This window comes from Scylla paramamosain, unplaced genomic scaffold (genome assembly GCF_035594125.1).
Source record: "Scylla paramamosain isolate STU-SP2022 unplaced genomic scaffold, ASM3559412v1 Contig176, whole genome shotgun sequence".
Taxonomy (NCBI): Eukaryota; Metazoa; Arthropoda; class Malacostraca; order Decapoda; family Portunidae; genus Scylla; species Scylla paramamosain.
This window is the reverse complement of record NW_026973841.1, coordinates 53096-70458: the sequence shown is the minus strand read 5'-3', so window position 1 is coordinate 70458 and position 17363 is coordinate 53096. Positions and strand designations below refer to the sequence as shown.

At 42.8% G+C, this 17363-nt stretch overlaps 1 protein-coding gene across 10 annotated transcripts; it reads right to left on the bottom strand.

The window, feature by feature from the left end:
- Positions 1-336: 336 nt before the first annotated feature.
- Positions 337-15334, bottom strand: LOC135099671 (uncharacterized). Of its 10 annotated transcripts, none has more exons than XR_010268258.1 (11): positions 15199-15334; positions 10759-10943; positions 8278-8525; positions 6070-6346; positions 5145-5312; positions 4037-4144; positions 2862-2988; positions 2132-2317; positions 1559-1973; positions 882-990; positions 337-676 (listed from the first exon to the last, which is right to left on the bottom strand). XR_010268258.1 is itself a non-coding variant. In XM_064002081.1 (8 exons), the coding sequence occupies exons 3-6, from the start codon at positions 5196-5198 to the stop codon at positions 1939-1941; spliced, it is 402 nt and encodes a 133-aa protein (XP_063858151.1). In that variant the 5' UTR covers positions 5199-5312; positions 6070-6346; positions 8278-8645; the 3' UTR covers positions 337-676; positions 882-990; positions 1559-1938. The 10 variants fall into 10 exon arrangements, 1 of the variants encoding a protein (XP_063858151.1); XR_010268259.1 differs by lacking the exon at positions 15199-15334 and adding an exon at positions 13880-13894; XR_010268264.1 differs by lacking the exon at positions 8278-8525.
- Between the last annotated feature and the right edge of the window lie 2029 nt (positions 15335-17363).

Sequence of the window (17363 nt, the reverse complement as noted above, 5' to 3'; positions counted from 1 at the left end):
GAGAGAGAGAGAGAGAGAGAGAGAGAGAGAGAGAGAGAGAGAGAGAGAGAGAGAGAGAGAGAGAGAGAGAGAGAGAGAGAGAGAGAGAGAGAGAGAGAGAGAGAGAGAGAGAGAGAGAGAGAGAGAGAGAGAGAGAGAGAGAGAGAGAGAGAGAGAGAGAGAGAGAGAGAGAGAGAGAGAGAGAGAGAGAGAGAGAGAGAGAGAGAGAGAGAGAGAGAGAGAGAATGATGTGACATGACATCTTTAAGTACAAATGAGTATATAGTAACCATACACTGATACTTGTCCCCTTATACAGTGATAAGTTTACCCAAACACAATGGACACGGATGGAACTTTTGGAGGCTAAAGTGCTCCAGGTGACTGGTGGACTCCATTTCATTGCGGAGGTCCAGGATTCTCTGCACAGTTGGGCTTTTGGTGTCAGTGGAAGTGGTGGCAGTGTGGCAGCAGTAACAGTTTTGGTCTTTCTATGGGCAAGTTCTGTAGGATTCATATTCTGCCTCCTCATGAGGGACATCAGTGTGAAGGGTCAACAGAGCATCAATTCCCTCCTCAGGCAAAGAATGATGGATGCAATTTTCTGTTTCTTGTTGTTGCTCCACCTTTTCAGAGTGCTTGAGGCGCTCGTCAGCCAGCTTTCCACTGCTGGTGGGTGTCTCAGACTCACTGGTTCCTGTTCCACATCAAGAGTGTTAGCAGATGCCACTTGTATTTCATCTACTTAGTACATTACATCATTACATAAATAACTGGTGTTATCTGATATTAAAGTGCTAATGAGCAACATGCCACAGAAATCTGTTTATTTCAAGAAAATTATGAAGATAATAATAATGTTTCGTTGCACTTCATAAGATGGCTCAGTTTTTACTACTCACCAACACTGCTAAAGATAGCAACTGGACTCTTAAGGACGCTGCTTATCTTCTCGAGCTGCTGAAGGTCATGATCTGCTTCCTTTTCCTGCACCAGCTTTGATATCAAATCCTGCAGGAAACAACTGTGTTAATTCACATTTTGAATAAATCTAATAGATGAAATTTCACTTACAACACCTTATGTGTCTCTGGTGACTCATGGAGGACAGATACATCACCTGAGAGTAAATGGTCAGTGAAGAAGTTGACCCTTGATCCTGGCTAATCACATTAAGTACATTAAACACTCCTGTTAACTAATAAATGAGGGATAGATTTCTCTGGAAGGTTACATTACACTACTTCCCTGGCATTTGAAAACATTTTGCTCTACATGAACTCATATGGAAGCTTTACTGCAACATTAAATCTCAGCTAGATGCCAGATGGTGTAGCCTCCATCACAGAGCAAGGTAATGATATGAAGGCTTAGTACTTTGGTCAACACCTGAATAAGAACCGTTTGAGATGCAGCAGAGATCACTAACCTGCCAGCAATTGAATAAGAAGTGTGTGAGATGCAGCAGAGATCACTAACCTGCCAGCAATTGAATAAGAAGTGTGTGAGATGCAGCAGAAATCACTAATCTGCCATGACATGAATAAGAAGTGTGTGAGATGCAAAAGAGAGCACTAACCTGCAGAGTGGTTTTGCTTCATTTCCTCTCATTCATGATGGAGGCTGGCAAGGTCTAACTCGCGTTCTCGAGCTTGTTGCTTCATCACTCCTCGCTGCAACTGGTAGATGGTGATGTAGTCACCTGAAGAAGGATAAAATTCTTCATTAAAAGACCAAGGAAATGGCATACAGTAAACAGTAAACACTTCCTCCACTTCACTTTTACAGATGATTCAAATGAGCAAAAAACATGCATACACCGATGGACTCTGTCTCCTCATGCACTACAGCATGCTTAAGCTGCTACTTCCTGTCACTTAGCTCAGCCACCTCCTTCATGCTGCAAGTTAACCTGCTCTCCAGGACCCTGTGAGCCTCCTGCAGTTGTTGCAGCTTCTGTTAAAGCTCAGTTCCTCCCAATCCTGTTGTTTCTCCTGATAAAACAATAAGTTTGTTTCTCTCAACTTTTCTTAATACAGCCTCAATAAACAAATCCAATAACAATGCTTTTATTTTGTTATTAATTCAAAAAATTGAGCAACAGTGAGGAAAAATTATTTGCTTTATTATTAGAGAATATAAACTTTCTTACCTTTTGGTTCAGTTATGACATCTTCAGACAACTTTTCATGAGCAAGAGATTCTCCCAGCAGTTTGTTATACTTATCCCTCTCACAGTCTAGCTGAACCTGAAGACTGCTGCACTCACTCTCCAACCTGCTAACCTCAGATGTCAGTGTAGCCACTTGACCCAGCAATTTCCCCTTGGTATCTGTACCTGGAGGTGAAAAATTGATGCAACAGAGGGCCAGACAAGAATGACCAATGGAAGTAATTAGACGTAATGTAAGAAGTGGGTATAAGACTAAGGGAAATAGAAGGGCAATGGAGAGAGGGTTAGATGCACCAGAAATGTCTGTGGAGCCAGGAAAAATTTTAACTTGTAACAGAGATAACTAAGAGCAACTGTGAATGAATAAATGTGATGTAGCCTCGACCCATGACTGGGAAAATGCAAAAGCAGCACCTCAGACACCAGGACCATGATGACTGGCAGCTCCCAAAATTAGCTGCTGGCTTTTGTACTCCTAGTCACCACAGGAGGCTCATCCACAGCTAATCCTATCAGCTGATCATCTTGGGTGAAGTAATTGTTTATCAGTCTGGCTGTTGAGTCCTGATGCAGAGATGTGTGTGTGTGTGTGTGTGTGTGTGTGTGTGTGTGTGTGTGTGTGTGTGTGTGTGTGCACTTTGGAAAGCCTCCCTCCAAGGAGAATGTCAGTTTGATATACAAATATATATTCATGTGGATGGTAGCTCACATTTAGCTTCTGAGTTCTCACATGAAGACATGCCATCCTTGTCTTTTTCCTCTGAGGGAGTGACTTTATACTCTGTGATAAGTGCATGCAGCTCACTATTCTGTCTTGTGACGTTTTTGATTTCTATCTGTGAAAGACACAAGAAGGCAGTAAGTTAACTTGTTTAACATGCCACATCATTTTATATATATTATGCCAAGTTTAAACAGGAAAGCCTCACCAGAAGCATCAACTAAAGACCAAAGTGATTAACAAATCTTTCACTTTACCACCCTTAATGACAAAAGCTGATGATGTCCATATCCTGCATTTTTACACCTTCATGATTCCATTAGATTACATTAGATTACATTAGAACAGTATGTGACCAATGACGTCTCCATTCTACATTGCCATGACAAGAATACAGGGCTTTACTGAACATAAACCAAGGACGCCTCCATTCTACATTGCCATGACAAGAATACGGGGCTTTACTGAACATAAACCAAGGACGCCTCCATTCTACATTGCCATGACAAGAATACAGGGCTTTACTGAACATAAACCAATGACGCCTCCATTCTACATTGCCATGACAAGAATACAGGGCTTTACTGAACATAAACCAAGGATTCCCTCCTCCTCTCTCTAAGGGTTAGGGTTCTCTCAACAGTTACAGCGTGGTGTGAGAGATGCAGTGCTGTCAAGGCTTTACTATTTACAGGAAGCAACACACCAATAAATAAATGTTACTTTGGAAATGAAACTGAATAATCAAAGGCTTTATATCTCATGAACTTCCCTTCTTTAATAAACTGTCTTCAAGCTGACAGACTCCAGTAGTATTGCATCTTAGGAATATTCTACAGCTGATTTCATAATAACTGCTCTCTAAAACTGACTACATGCCTCCTTCCCTGCCTCCTACAGACTCTACTCAACAATTGTTGCTATTCTGTTCATGCTGGTGTGACAGTTAACCAGTATATTAATTCCTTAGTTATGTACACTCTAGAATGGTGGTTCATTTTATCTACCAGTGATTTGAATTCCCAGCTTCTAAGTATTACATTATTATTTGTTGATTGGTACCATTTGTATGCAATCAGAGAAAGATTTCAATATAAAAACATATCCATGTTACTGTTACCTTTCAGAATGTAAACCAAAATGAAAGCTATGTAAATTCTTACTTTAGATTATGTTGTCATTTCATTGAATGATGTAATTTCTTGGTTCTTGTGCTTCTTCAAATGCAGTCCCTTGTCTGGTTTCTCTGTCAATTCTAATTTCTTATTGCTCTGTGGAAAAAAAAAGTGCAAATGTTTAGGATGAACTGATTCAATAATATTGCTTTCACAATTTCAATATTGTTCACAATTTCTGCAGGAAGTTTACTCCATATATTTACTATACGATTAAAGAAAAAATGTTTGGCCTTGTGGGATTTAAAACGTTTGGGTATAATCTTGAATCTATTATTTCTTGTTAGGTAGAATGAAGGAGGAGGAGGAGGAGGAGGAGGAGGAGGAGGAGGAGGAGGAGGAGGAGGAGGAGGAGGAGGAGGAGGAGGAGGAGGAGGAGGAGGAGGAGGAAGGAGGAGGAGGAGGAGGAGGAGGGAGAAACAAAGATAGGAGGGAAGGAAGAAAGGAAGAAAAGGGAATAAGAGAGAGAGAGAGAGAGAGAGAGAGAGAGAGAGAGAGAGAGAGAGAGAGAGAGAGAGAGAGAGAGAGAGAGAGAGAGAGAGAGAGAGAGAGAGAGAGAGAGAGAGAGAGAGAGAGAGAGAGGAGTTGGTAAGGAAAATTATTACAATGGTCCAAGGTGAAGAACAGGGACTGGAATGAGAAGTGGAAGAAGCATATAGAATTTGAAAATATAGTGAAGGAGGTAAAAGACCATTAAAAGTGAGAATGAGATCCCAAGTTACAGTAAAGGAGATCCTAGTGAGAACTGGGAAGCTGGCTGAAAATTCAGAATACAAGAATATTTGGGTAAAAAAGAGATATGAACTTGGAAGAAAGGGAAAAAGAGAAGGATCTGAGGAATGAAGCCAAGCAAAAAAAACGAGAGAAGTACAGAGACCGAGAAGCAGAAATTTTATTGGAGGGTACTAGATATGAAACTAAGGAAATGGTATATTCAGGAAAGGGAACAAGAAATGAAAGAACCACAACAGCAGACAGACAAATTGCATGTGGTGGGAGAAGTAGTATATTAAGAGTAATATATACAAAACGAACTTCATGTAAACAAATAAAATTTTCAGAAAACTTGTCACACAAAACCTTATTAACAACTCACCTTCTCCTTCTGCGGCATTTCCTTCCTTCTTATCTTTCTCCTTTCCTTCTCCATCTTCCTCCTCCTCCTCCTCCTCCTCTCCTTCCTCTTTCTTTCCACCTTCCTCCTCCTCTTGTGACTCTTAACTCTCTTCCTCCTCGTCCTCCTCTTCCCCTGTGCTTCCCTCCTCTGAAAGAAAAGACTTGTTTAAAAAGCAAGAAAATATAGTAGTAATAGTAAAAAAAAGTCAATGAAATGAAAGTTTATACACATATGAAATTAGTGAAAATTTGACACCAAACATTCTCTATCTGTAACATTACATCAGAATGACGAGAACACAAGATATGAAAAGTGAAAGGGAATGATGTATATAACAAAGAAAAACATTGTATAATGACATATGACAGGAAAATAATCTTGTATACTTGTCCCTTAAATACTTGCTTCCTTGTATATTAACTCCCAAAATGCTCATTCCTTGTACTCTCATTTTCAAAACACCTCTTCCTTATATATTGTCACTCAAACACTCCTTTCTTGTACACTTATTCCCAAATCATTCCTGTCTTCCTGTATTCTCATTCTCCAAACACTCCTGCCTCTGCACACCCAGTTCCTCAAAACATTTCTTCATTGTTTACTCATTCCCCAAACACACCAACTTTCTTGTATACTTAGCTCTCAAAAGATGCATTTTTAAACATCCATAACTCCTTTTATTTTCATTCCCCAAACACTCCTGGCTGTGCACACTCCAGCACGTTAACACCACACACACATTCACACTCTTAATATCATCTGTCAGCCCCTAGTGGAAAGGGACAATCTTGTGGCCCACCATACTACACCTCAGGAGGTCAGACACAGCATTCAGTTAACAAAAAATCACATTAACACCCACTCCCCACAGAACATAGTAACACAAAATCAGATTAACACTCACCCCAACGTCACATTCACAAGACAAGTTCTCATCCCACAGCCGTAAACTGTTTGCGGCCACCTACGAGGACCTTGCCAAGAAGATGCTTGCCTACACAACCCCAACGGACACAGCTCTGTACCGGCGCATCCCGGCTAACACGACAGGCCTCGCCAGCATCCTCTTCTTCATCGAGCGACTCCAGAGGTGCTACATACCCGCGGGGGAGAAGCCTGTTAGCATGGGAGTTGCTGCTGGCTGGTACATGTTGTCAGCTCTCCTACAACAAGGTGAGGACCTGTTGAGGTGTAAGACTGGTCAGTTCAAGTGTTGGAGCTAGCCATTCAACCAACTAGCCAATCAATCAGTCACTCAGCTAGTCAGTCAGTCAGTCAGTCAGTCATTCCATTTTGGCCATAAGTCACTGTTTACTTAATCAATCCCTCCTAAGACACTGCACTTTTTTCAGATTATAGAGCTGATAGGTCTCGGTAGGGGGTTGACAGGCCTTGGTGGGGCTTGAGAGCGCCTTGGTGGGGGCTGACAGGGTTTGGTAGGGCTTGGCAGGGGTGACAGCAAAGGCTTCTGTTTAAAATCTCACATCTCAAGCCACCTCATTACTTGAGAGGTAACAAAGGGCTTGGCAGAGCTTGACAGGGATTGGTAGAGGTGACAGGGGCAGGCAGGACTGACAGGGGATGACCTAACCTAACCTAACTTAACCTGACCTGACCTAACCTAATGTAAGCTAACTTAACCTAACCTAACGTAACCTAACTTAACCTAACGTAAATTATTCTAGACTAACCTGACCTGACGTAACCTAACCTGACCTAACTTTGATGAACTGAAGCCAACCTAACTCAGCTGAGCTAACCTAACCAAATCTAATTATATAGAAATAAATAAATAAAATAATAAAAATAAATAGAAAAAAAAAACACATGATTCAGGATTCTGAAGCAAACCAAAACAATAGATAAAAAATTGTAATAAATAAATAAATAAACAAATATATCAGAGGAAAAGAAGAAAAACAGTCTTACAGGTGTTTTTGAGGTACTATGGCACATGGTACACTGCCAGGCCCTTGTACTGCACCATTAACACCACAATGTACACTGACATGGTACTGCAACAGTGGGAGTCTTGCAAGTTGATTCACCACTCTTGGAAATCGTTTAGGAGGTCTAGGAACATCACAGTTAGGTTAAGTTTTTGTGCTACAGTTTAAAGTTACAGTGATGCATGGTACAGTGGTTTATGGTGTAGGTAGACAAGGCCTTCCTGCACCACTAGCACCATAGGGTACAGTGCTGTGGTATAGTGACATGAAGAAATTAAGAAAACAAACTGAAGATTCATTTACCTGCCAGACCCAAGGCATACATTTATACTTTTATCATTACAGGTAGAAATCTATATATACAGAGAAACATGACATGTATGTATGTATGAAATATGTATGAACAGTATATTGGCATATAAATAAGCGTAGGTGAGGAGAAATTAATATTGTCAGTCTGGGATGACAGAGAGGGAGGGGATGGAGATGCAGGCATAGGTGACGCTGACTAACACAAAGTATCTTATTTAACTACAGACTAGGATTATCGGGCTGGGATGTGAATAGTAGATGTGTAAATGAATAATTCACCTATGGGCGTGAATGAGAAGAAACAATGAAAAAAAGAAGGGCACCGATGTTTTGGTGAGGGCGGGGAAAGGAAGGAAAAATATGGAAAAATTATCTTGTTATTTTTCGTACTATAGACACATTTTTACATGCACAGGAACTCAGGGTACATGTATCAATGTATAATCTATGTATGAACGCAGTATAGATGTATAAATAAGCGTATCAGGGAAGAAATAAGGAAAAATGTTAGCGACAAGGCGGTTGTTTGGTGTCGGATGGTGGGGAGAGGGGTCCAAACACGTACTATCAATCTCACTGACAGCTTGGACTATCACGGTAATACATTCATGGCAGATGTATGGGTGTATAAACTATCTATACACGCAGTATGGCGGTAATAATAAGCGCAGGAGATAAGAAAACTGAAAAAAAAACGAATGAAGAGAGGGCCAAGTTGGTGACAGGCAGCGGAGAGAGAGAGAGAGAGAGAGAGAGGGAGAGAGGGAGGCGGACATTGAAGAACCACTAATGTCACTACTATCTTGGACTATCAGGGTGATAAGTGCAGGGTGAGCATGTGTGACTATTACCTTCGCGATCTCTGAAGGCATCAGCTTGCAGCGTCTTCACAACCTGTATTTCGTCAATCTCTTGCTTGTTGGTGGTCTGCACGGAGGACCTGAGCCCATCAAAGACAGTCTTCGTAAATGTCTTGATCTTTTACGTTACGGCCTGTTTTTTTTTTACCTGACCTTGACCTGCAGGCTTACATGGCTCTACAGGCTAGGGGAAGGCCTGGGACACATGTCTGGCGGGTCAGGCTAGGGCTGGCTGCAGGCTGGGAGACAAGATTCGCTATTATACTTTTCGATCACTGGAATGAACCGAGTAGCTGCGCGCGCGCGCGCCATGACGTCACTACGAAGATGCCAGATTTGTTTCACTCCCCTGGTCTGGCACTGTAGGGCTCTATGTGGCACTGTACGCACTCACACACCTTATACACGTAATACACACCTGCACACGAAGCACCATCACTTATGGCATTGTGACACTAGAGAAGAGGCCTGTACACAAACACACATAGACACACACACACACATACACATATTCAGCCACACACACGTACATAAAGAATCAGAGTCTTTCACTCATTCAATTAAGAAAAAAAAAACCCAGACTGTTCGCCACTCAAAAAACATCATAATATTTTTTCAGTGGCACTGCGGCATTGTGAAGCCACCATGCAAAATATTTACACTCGTATTATAAAAAAAAAAAAAACTGGAGGGTTCATTAGAGAGAGAGAGAGAGAGAGAGAGAGAGAGAGAGAGAGAGAGAGAGAGAGAGAGAGAGAGAGAGAGAGAGAGAGAGAGAGTTAGGTTTCATAATTAGATGGAAAAGAATCTGTTCTGAAAAATGAGAAACAGATTCAGAGAGAGAGAGAGAGAGAGAGAGAGAGAGAGAGAGAGAGAGAGAGAGAGAGAGAGAGAGATTAAATTGATATATGAGGCGCGCGGCGCAACAACGACGTAACCGAGAAATGGAAGTTTCGAGAAAAACGCGCTCAAAGTTAAACACTGATTGCGCACAAAAGGATACCCTTAAATAAGTAAGTATTATACATCATTTGAAAGGTCTTGGGTAGTTCTGTTTGGGGATGTAGGTTTCGAAGTGATAGGTGACGATTTTGGGTGGATGACTTACGCGTTAATTAACGCGTATACCGTAGGTAATAATTTTTTTTCCCGATATTGTTTTCATTTGTTAATAATGTGTTAGAGCCTAGTACACATAGTATTAAGTGAAAGTTTCATGAAGATTGGTACATAAATAAATTTTTTATGAATTTTTTTCCGAGCGTAAAAAATAAAACTTACTCATTACCGGCACGTTATTACTCCTACCATAACTTTGACGTCCTGCTATGACTAACAGTGTGTAATGCTGATAATTTTATGTTTGTGCATGCATTCTGGTAAGTATTAATGGAAAGCCGCTATGTCAAGAACATTATGAAGAAACGAATTTTTTTTTTTTTTTTTTGTATTCAATGAATATAGTTGGCTCTCATCCTTTACACTGGCTTGAGACAGTTAAGTTGATTACCAGGATACGTCTGTTTGATCCTGGCAATGCCCTTAGCGGATTTACCAACCCTTTAAATCCCCCTTCAACCCACTAAGTCGGGTTGACTGGGGATTTAAAAAACTTACGTAAGGCTGGTGGCCACAGCAGGATGCTGTGACACTTTCGTCTGCACTCTAGTAGCCATAGTTGCGTAAAGAGTCACGAGAAAGGTAGCGTGCGTCTGTGCTCGGGCGTGTTAAAGGGCAGAGTGGATGAGCACATGGTGAGTGTGTTGTCACCATGGCAACGGCGCTGGTAAACATGGCAGCGGTGCTGTGATTGGCTCGCCCGCGCCGGGCGGCTGCAACCGCACCGCTGATTGGCCATACGCACGTGAGGCTGGGAGGAGCAGGTTGCGTCGTTGTTGTACCGCTTTCGAGATGTTAGTCCAGAGAAATTTTCTCCGCACTACGCTCGACTTTGAGCCTTAGTACAGGTGCTTAGATGGTCGAATATGACTTGGCCGACATCACCACGAGACTTTTACACCCTTCTACCACACGGAGCAGGCAAAAACACGGTTACGTCGTTGTTGTACGTACGTCGTTGTTGTACCGCGCGCCTCATATGTTAATAATTTCTTTTCATCAAAATAAAGAAACGGATGAATAAATAAATAAATAATTATAGAGAGAGAAGAGAAATATAATAATAATAATAAAAATAATAATAATAATAATAATAATAATAATAATAATAATAATAATAATAACAATAATAATAATGTGTGTGTGTGTGTGTGTGTGTGTGTGTGTGTAGTGAAGTCTGGGTGGGTGAGTGTATGTCAGGAATGATGACAGGTCAGGTGTGTTCTTTGTGTCCTGGTGAGATGAGGTCAAGTGAAGTCAGTGTGTGCCAGGAAGGTTGTGTCCACACAACATACATACATGAACAAGATTACAGTACACTACATGCATATAAATACTAATTGCTGTACTCACCAATCACTGACTCTTGATGTGGTGATGTGGTGGTGATGTTCTATTTCACTGGGGCAGGACAGGAGGTGGTGGTGTGGTGATGTGGTGATGCAATGATGTGATGTTAGTGGTGCTCTGTTCATTCACCAAGCAAGACAGGAAGTGTAATGGTGGTGTGGTGGTGCATAACACTGTCTTCACCACATCTGCCAAGACAATACAAGATAAACATTAATGACTTACAATGAAAAACAAGATGGAGATAGACAAATTAGGAAAGAAATAGGTTTCTATAGAGTATTACTGTGTGTGTGTGTGTGTGTGTGTGTGTGTGTGTGTGTGTGTGTCACTAATTTCTATCTCTTTCTCTCTCTCCTGAGAACTATTTCATATTGCTGTACATCAACATGAAATATCACCACACAAGCCTCTCTCTCTTTCTCTGCACCTCACAACACAACACAGAACTTTATCACACTAATCAGTAAACAATACCAAAAGCTCCCCTTCTGCAGGCCTGACTCCTCCCTTTCATTCAGACCCTTTCTTTCCCTCTCTCTCAGCTTGCCCGCCTTCGTATCTGCGTCTATATTTACTCTTGATTCAAGTATACAACTCTACACCATACTGACCTATAGGTACAGTGCAAATAGCTTTTCTTCCTCCCTGTTTTTCCTGTCTCTCTGCCTGTCTGCCTCTTTCTCCCTCTCTACTGACTCATGGCTCAAAGATACAAGTCTAATTAAGCTTTGAACCTCTCTGTCTCTACAATATCATAAAACCTCAACACTCCAAACCAAACCAACCCTGCCAACACCTACCTGTCTCTCTGCCTCAGTCAGTCAGTCAGTCAGTCAGTCAGTCAGTCAGTCAGCCATTCAACCAGCCAGCTAGCCATTCAACCAACCAGCCAATCAATCAGTCACTCAGCTAGTCAGTCAGTCAGTCAGTCAGTCAGTCAGTCAGTCAGTCAGTCAGTCAGTCAGCCAGTCAGTCAGCCATTCAACCAGCCAGCTAGCCATTCAACCAACTAGCCAATCAATCAGTCACTCAGCTAGTCAGTCAGTCAGTCAGTCAGTCAGTCAGTCAGTCAGTCAGTCAGCCATTCAACCAGCCAGCTAGCCATTCAACCAACCAGCCAATCAATCAGTCACTCAGCTAGTCAGTTAGTCAGTCAGTCAGTCAGTCAGTCAGTCAGTCAGTCAGTCAGTCAGTCAGTCAGTCAGTCAGCCATTCAACCAGCCAGCTAGCCATTCAACCAACCAGCCAATCAATCAGTCACTCAGTTAGTCAGTCAGTCAGTCAGTCAGTCAGTCAGTCAGTCAGTCAGTCAGTCAGTCAGTCAGTCAGTCAGTTAGCCATTCAACCAGCCAGCTAGCCATTCAACCAACCAGCCAATAAATCAGTCACTCAGCTAGTCAGTCAGTCAGTCAGTCAGTCAGTCAGTCAGTCAGTCAGTCAGTCAGTCAGCCATTCAACCAGCCAGCTAGGCATTCAACCAACCAGCCAATCAATCAGTCACTCAGCTAGTCAGTCAGTCAGTCAGTCAGTCAGTCAGTCAGTCAGTCAGTCAGTCAGCCAGTCAGTCAGCCATTCAACCAGCCAGCTAGCCATTCAACCAACTAGCCAATCAATCAGTCACTCAGTCAGTCAGTCAGTCAGTCAGTCAGTCAGTCAGTCAGTCAGTCAGTCAGTCAGTCAGTCAGTCAGCCATTCAACCAGCCAGCTAGCCATTCAACCAACCAGCCAATCAATCAGTCACTCAGTTAGTCAGTCAGTCAGTCAGTCAGTCAGTCAGTCAGTCAGTCAGTCAGTCAGTCAGTCAGTCAGTCAGCCATTCAACCAGCCAGCTAGCCATTCAACCAACCAGCCAATCAATCAGTCACTCAGTTAGTCAGTCAGTCAGTCAGTCAGTCAGTCAGTCAGTCAGTCAGTCAGTCAGTTAGCCATTCAACCAGCCAGCTAGCCATTCAACCAACCAGCCAATCAATCAGTCACTCAGCTAGTCAGTCAGTCAGTCAGTCAGTCAGTCAGTCAGTCAGTCAGTCAGTCAGTCAGTCAGTCAGCCATTCAACCAGCCAGCTAGGCATTCAACCAACCAGCCAATCAATCAGTCACTCAGCTAGTCAGTCAGTCAGTCAGTCAGTCAGTCAGTCAGTCAGTTAGTCAGTCAGTCAGCCAGTCAGTCAGCCATTCAACCAGCCAGCTAGCCATTCAACCAACTAGCCAATCAATCAGTCACTCAGCTAGTCAGTCAGTCAGTCAGTCAGTCAGTCAGTCAGTCAGTCAGTCAGTCAGTCAGTCAGTCAGTCAGTCAGTCAGTCAGTCAGTCAGTCAGCCATTCAACCAACCAGCCAATCAATCAGTCACTCAGCTAGTCAGTTAGTCAGTCAGTCAGTCAGTAAGTCAGTCAGTCAGTCAGTCAGTCAGCCATTCAACCAGCCAGCTAGCCATTCAACCAACCAGCCAATCAATCAGTCACTCAGTTAGTCAGTCAGTCAGTCAGTCAGTCAGTCAGTCAGTCAGTCAGTCAGTTAGCCATTCAACCAGCCAGCTAGCCATTCGACAAACCAGCCAATCAATCAGTCACTCAGCTAGTCAGTCAGTCAGTTAGTCAGTCAGTCAGTCAGTCAGTCAGTCAGTCAGTCAGTCAGTCAGTCAGTCAGCCATTCAACCAGCCAGCTAGGCATTCAACCAACCAGCCAATCAATCAGTCACTCAGCTAGTCAGTCAGTCAGTCAGTCAGTCAGTCAGTCAGTCAGCCATTCAACCAACCAGCTAGCCACCCAACTAGCTAACCAGCCAGTCAATCAGTCACTCAGCCAGCCAGTCAGTCAGTCAGTCAGTTAGTAAGCCAGCCAGCAAGCCAGCCAGCCAGCCAGTCAGTCAGTCAGTCAGTCAGTCACTCAGCCAGCGAGTCAGCCGGCCAGCCAGTCAGTTAGTTCTGTGGGCCTGTGTATGGTTCTGGTGGGCGTCTGTTTGGTTTGTGTTAGGTTCAGCTAGCCCTCTGTTTGGTCTGTGTTTGGTCTCTGGGCCATAGATGCAGCAAGACCGGTTCAAAATTCCAAGCACTGACGCACTGCACAGACTACCACCTCATGCCTGCTTGGTGTGAAAGAGTCTGCTGGGACAAATGACCTACACAGCAACTTGTATCAGTCCCCCAGATGTGTTCCTGGAAGCTCAGTGTTATGGATGCAGTGTGACATGCTGACTTAGGGAAGGCTGTCTGTCGTGGCTGCACCTTGCTGTGGCTAAGAAAAGGCTGTGTTTGTTTGAAGTGCTGTACTGGTCATGCTGGGAAGTGTACAGGCCACCATTAGTAGTAGAAATGTTGCACTAGAATGAAATTAGTTGGGAAATGTAATGCATAATTATTGGCAGGGAAAAGATGGTGACAGGGATGCTGGGACGTGCTTCACTGTGCACCGTGGTGGCCGCCCCTTGGTGCTTGGCGGTACCTTATAGGGCATCAAGGGGCAGTTATTGTAGTCTCATCTTACAGCAAAACAAGTAAAAGAAAAAAAATAGTAATAATAATAATAATATAAAAATTTTTTTTATCATTGTCTTGATGAGCATAAATCTTTCCCTGCCAATACATAAACAGCACATTTTTTCACAAAATTTCACCATTGTAGTACACATTTATACTAGTAATGATGACCTGTAGACTTTCCAGGCATGAAAACACTTGAAACACAACCATTTTGTTAGCTACAGCATAGAGCAGCCACCAGACAGCCTTCCCCCACGTCAGCATGTCACACACTGAATCTGTCAGTCTGCTTTCAAGAACACATGAGGGACTAACAGGAGTTGCCATGTACTTAATTTCCTGCAGATTCTTTCACACCAAGGAGTAGCAAGTTGGAAGTCTGTGATTGTAACTATCCTGCTCAATTTCAGCTTCTATTCTAATCTCTACTTAATCTCCATATAGTTCCATTTTGGCCATAAGTCACTGTTTACTTAATCAATCCCTCCTAAGACACTGCACTTTTTTCAGATTATAGAGCTGATAGGTCTCGGTAGGGGGTTGAGTGGTGGCTTGAGAGGGCCTTGGTGGGGGCTGACAGGGTTTGGTAGGGCTTGGCAGGGGTGACAGCAAAGGCTTCTGTTTAAAATCTCACATCTCAAGCCACCTCATTACTTGAGAGGTGACAAAGGGCTTGGCAGAGCTTGACAGGGATTGGTAGAGGTGACAGAGGCAGGCAGGAGTGACAGGGGATGACAAGGAACACCTCAAAATTAATGTACACGCATGTACGAGTACAGACCGACTGCCCCTCTAAAAATGCTTCAAACTTTCCTTGTTTTGTATAAGCTTGAGCACCTGGTACACTCACGGGCACACAGCACCCCCGGGCCGTCCACCAACACCTCAGGACTCGGGAAAGGGGCGGTCCCAAGCCGGGATGGAAATAAATAAATAAAAATAAAAGCTGGAACCGGCCTTACCTTTCTTGAGGGCGTCTTCTTTATGTCTGTACATATTTCCACGGTGGCACACGCTACTAGCCGCCCCCTGGACACGCCTCTCGCCACCTCACGCATGTACAGACCGACTGCCCCTCTCTGAAAAGCAACAAATTCAGCCCTATATCAAGTCTGACTCGTGCCTGTTTACATTTCTCTGGGTCTCTGTCAGGGCTCAGGCGTGTAGAATGAAAGAATGATAGAAAACGAAAGATTTTCAGGGGAAACTAGTTATAAGTCTATTATAAAATACCGTGATACAACCACTAATAATGTCTTAATAATGCACTTTTTCCTAACAGTATACTGAGGTCGACAAACTGAAAGGCTTTGGAGTAGTCAACAAAGACTGATTTCACTAATTAATTGCTTGGTATGTCAGTCACTTTGAATCGTCTTTTTGCCTTGTGACTAATTTTTAATGTCTCGGTTAGGTTAGGATAGGTTAGGTTAGGTTAGGTTAGGTTAGGTTAGGTTAGGTTAGGTTAGGTCAGGTCAGGTTAGGTTAGGTTAGGTTAGGTTAGGTCAGGTTAGGTTAGGTTAGGTTAGGTTAGGTCAGGTCAGGTCAGGTTAGGTTAGGTTAGGTTAGGTTAGGTAAGGTTAGGTTAGGTTAGGTTAGGTTAAAAAAAAAAGAGATTTTTTTTCAGGTGAGGGCCAGTTAGGTTGTTTTTGTGGTACAGATTTAAGGTACAGTGACACATGGTACAGTGGCTTATGGTGAAGGTAGACAAGGCCTTCCTGCACCATTAGCACCATAGAGTACAGTGCTGTGGTACTGTAGCACTGAAATATTAAGCAAACACAAAAAAAAAAAGATATTTTTTTTCAGGTGAGGGCCAGTTAGGTTGTTTTTGTGGTACAGTTTTAAGGTACAGTGACGCATGGTACAGTCGCTTATGGTGAAGGTAGACAAGGCCTTCCTGCACCATTAGCATCATAGGGTACAGTGATGTGGTATTGTAGCACTGAAATATTAAGAACACGAAAAAAAAACGATATATTTTTTTTTAAGTGAGGGCCAGTTAGGTTAAGTTTTTGGGGTACAGTTTAAATGTACAGTGACGCATGGTATAGTGGCTTATGGTGCAGGTAGACAAGGCCTTCCTGCACCATTAGCACCACACAGAGAGAGAGAGAGAGAGAGAGAGAGAGAGAGAGAGAGAGAGAGAGAGAGAGAGAGAGAGAGAGAGACTTAAGCAAACCTAACTAACTGAATTAATATAAACCTAACCTGATGGAAAGAAATAAAGAAAAAATAAAAGCTGCAACCGGCCTTACCTTTCTTGAGAAGCGTCTTTTTTATGTTTTTACATATTTCCCTGGTGGCAGACGCTACTAGCCGCCCCCTGGCGACACCCCTCGCCACCTCACACATGTACAGACCGACTGCCGCTTTAAAAAGCAACAAATTCACTCCTATATCAAGTCTGACTGGTGCGTTTGTTTACATTTCTCTGGGTCTCGGTCTGGACTCAGGCCTGCAGGATGGGAGAATGTTAGAAAACGAGAGATTTTCAGGCAAAACTAATATAAGTTAATGTTGTGATACAAAACTACAACCACTAATAATAATATACCTCATGTTTTAATAATGCCAAGACAATACAAGATAAACATTAATGACTTACAATGAAAAACAAGATGGAGATAGACAAATTAGGAAAGAAATAGGTTTCTATAGAGTATTACTGTGTGTGTGTGTGTGTGTGTGTGTGTGTGTGTGTGTGTGTGTGTGTGTCACTAATTTCTATCTCTTTCTCTCTCTCCTGAGAACTATTTCATATTGCTGTACATCAACATGAAATATCACCACACAAGCCTCTCTCTCTTTCTCTGCACCTCACAACACAACACAACACTTTATCACACTAATCAGTAAACAATACCAAAAGCTCCCCTTCTGCAGGCCTGACTCCTCCCTTTCATTCAGACCCTTTCTTTCCCTCTCTCTCAGCTTGCCCGCCTTCGTATCTGCGTCTATATTTACTCTTGATTCAAGTATACAACTCTACACCATACTGACCTATAGGTACAGTGCAAATAGCTTTTCTTCCTCCCTGTTTTTCCTGTCTCTCTGCCTGTCTGCCTCTTTCTCCCTCTCTACTGACTCATGGCTCAAAGATACAAGTCTAATTAAGCTTTGAACC

Excerpts from the sequence above, each read along its gene's own strand:
- LOC135099671 (XM_064002081.1), bottom strand. The coding sequence starts at position 5,198 with ATGGAGAAGGAAAGGAGAAAGATAAGAAGGAAGGAAATGCCGCAGAAG. Across the intron at positions 2,989-5,144 it reads AAATGCCGCAGAAGGAGAAG|ATAGAAATCAAAAACGTCAC; the intron begins GTGAGTTGTTAA and ends TGTCTTTCACAG. Across the intron at positions 1,974-2,131 it reads TGTCATAACTGAACCAAAAG|GAGAAACAACAGGATTGGGA; the intron begins GTAAGAAAGTTT and ends TTGTTTTATCAG.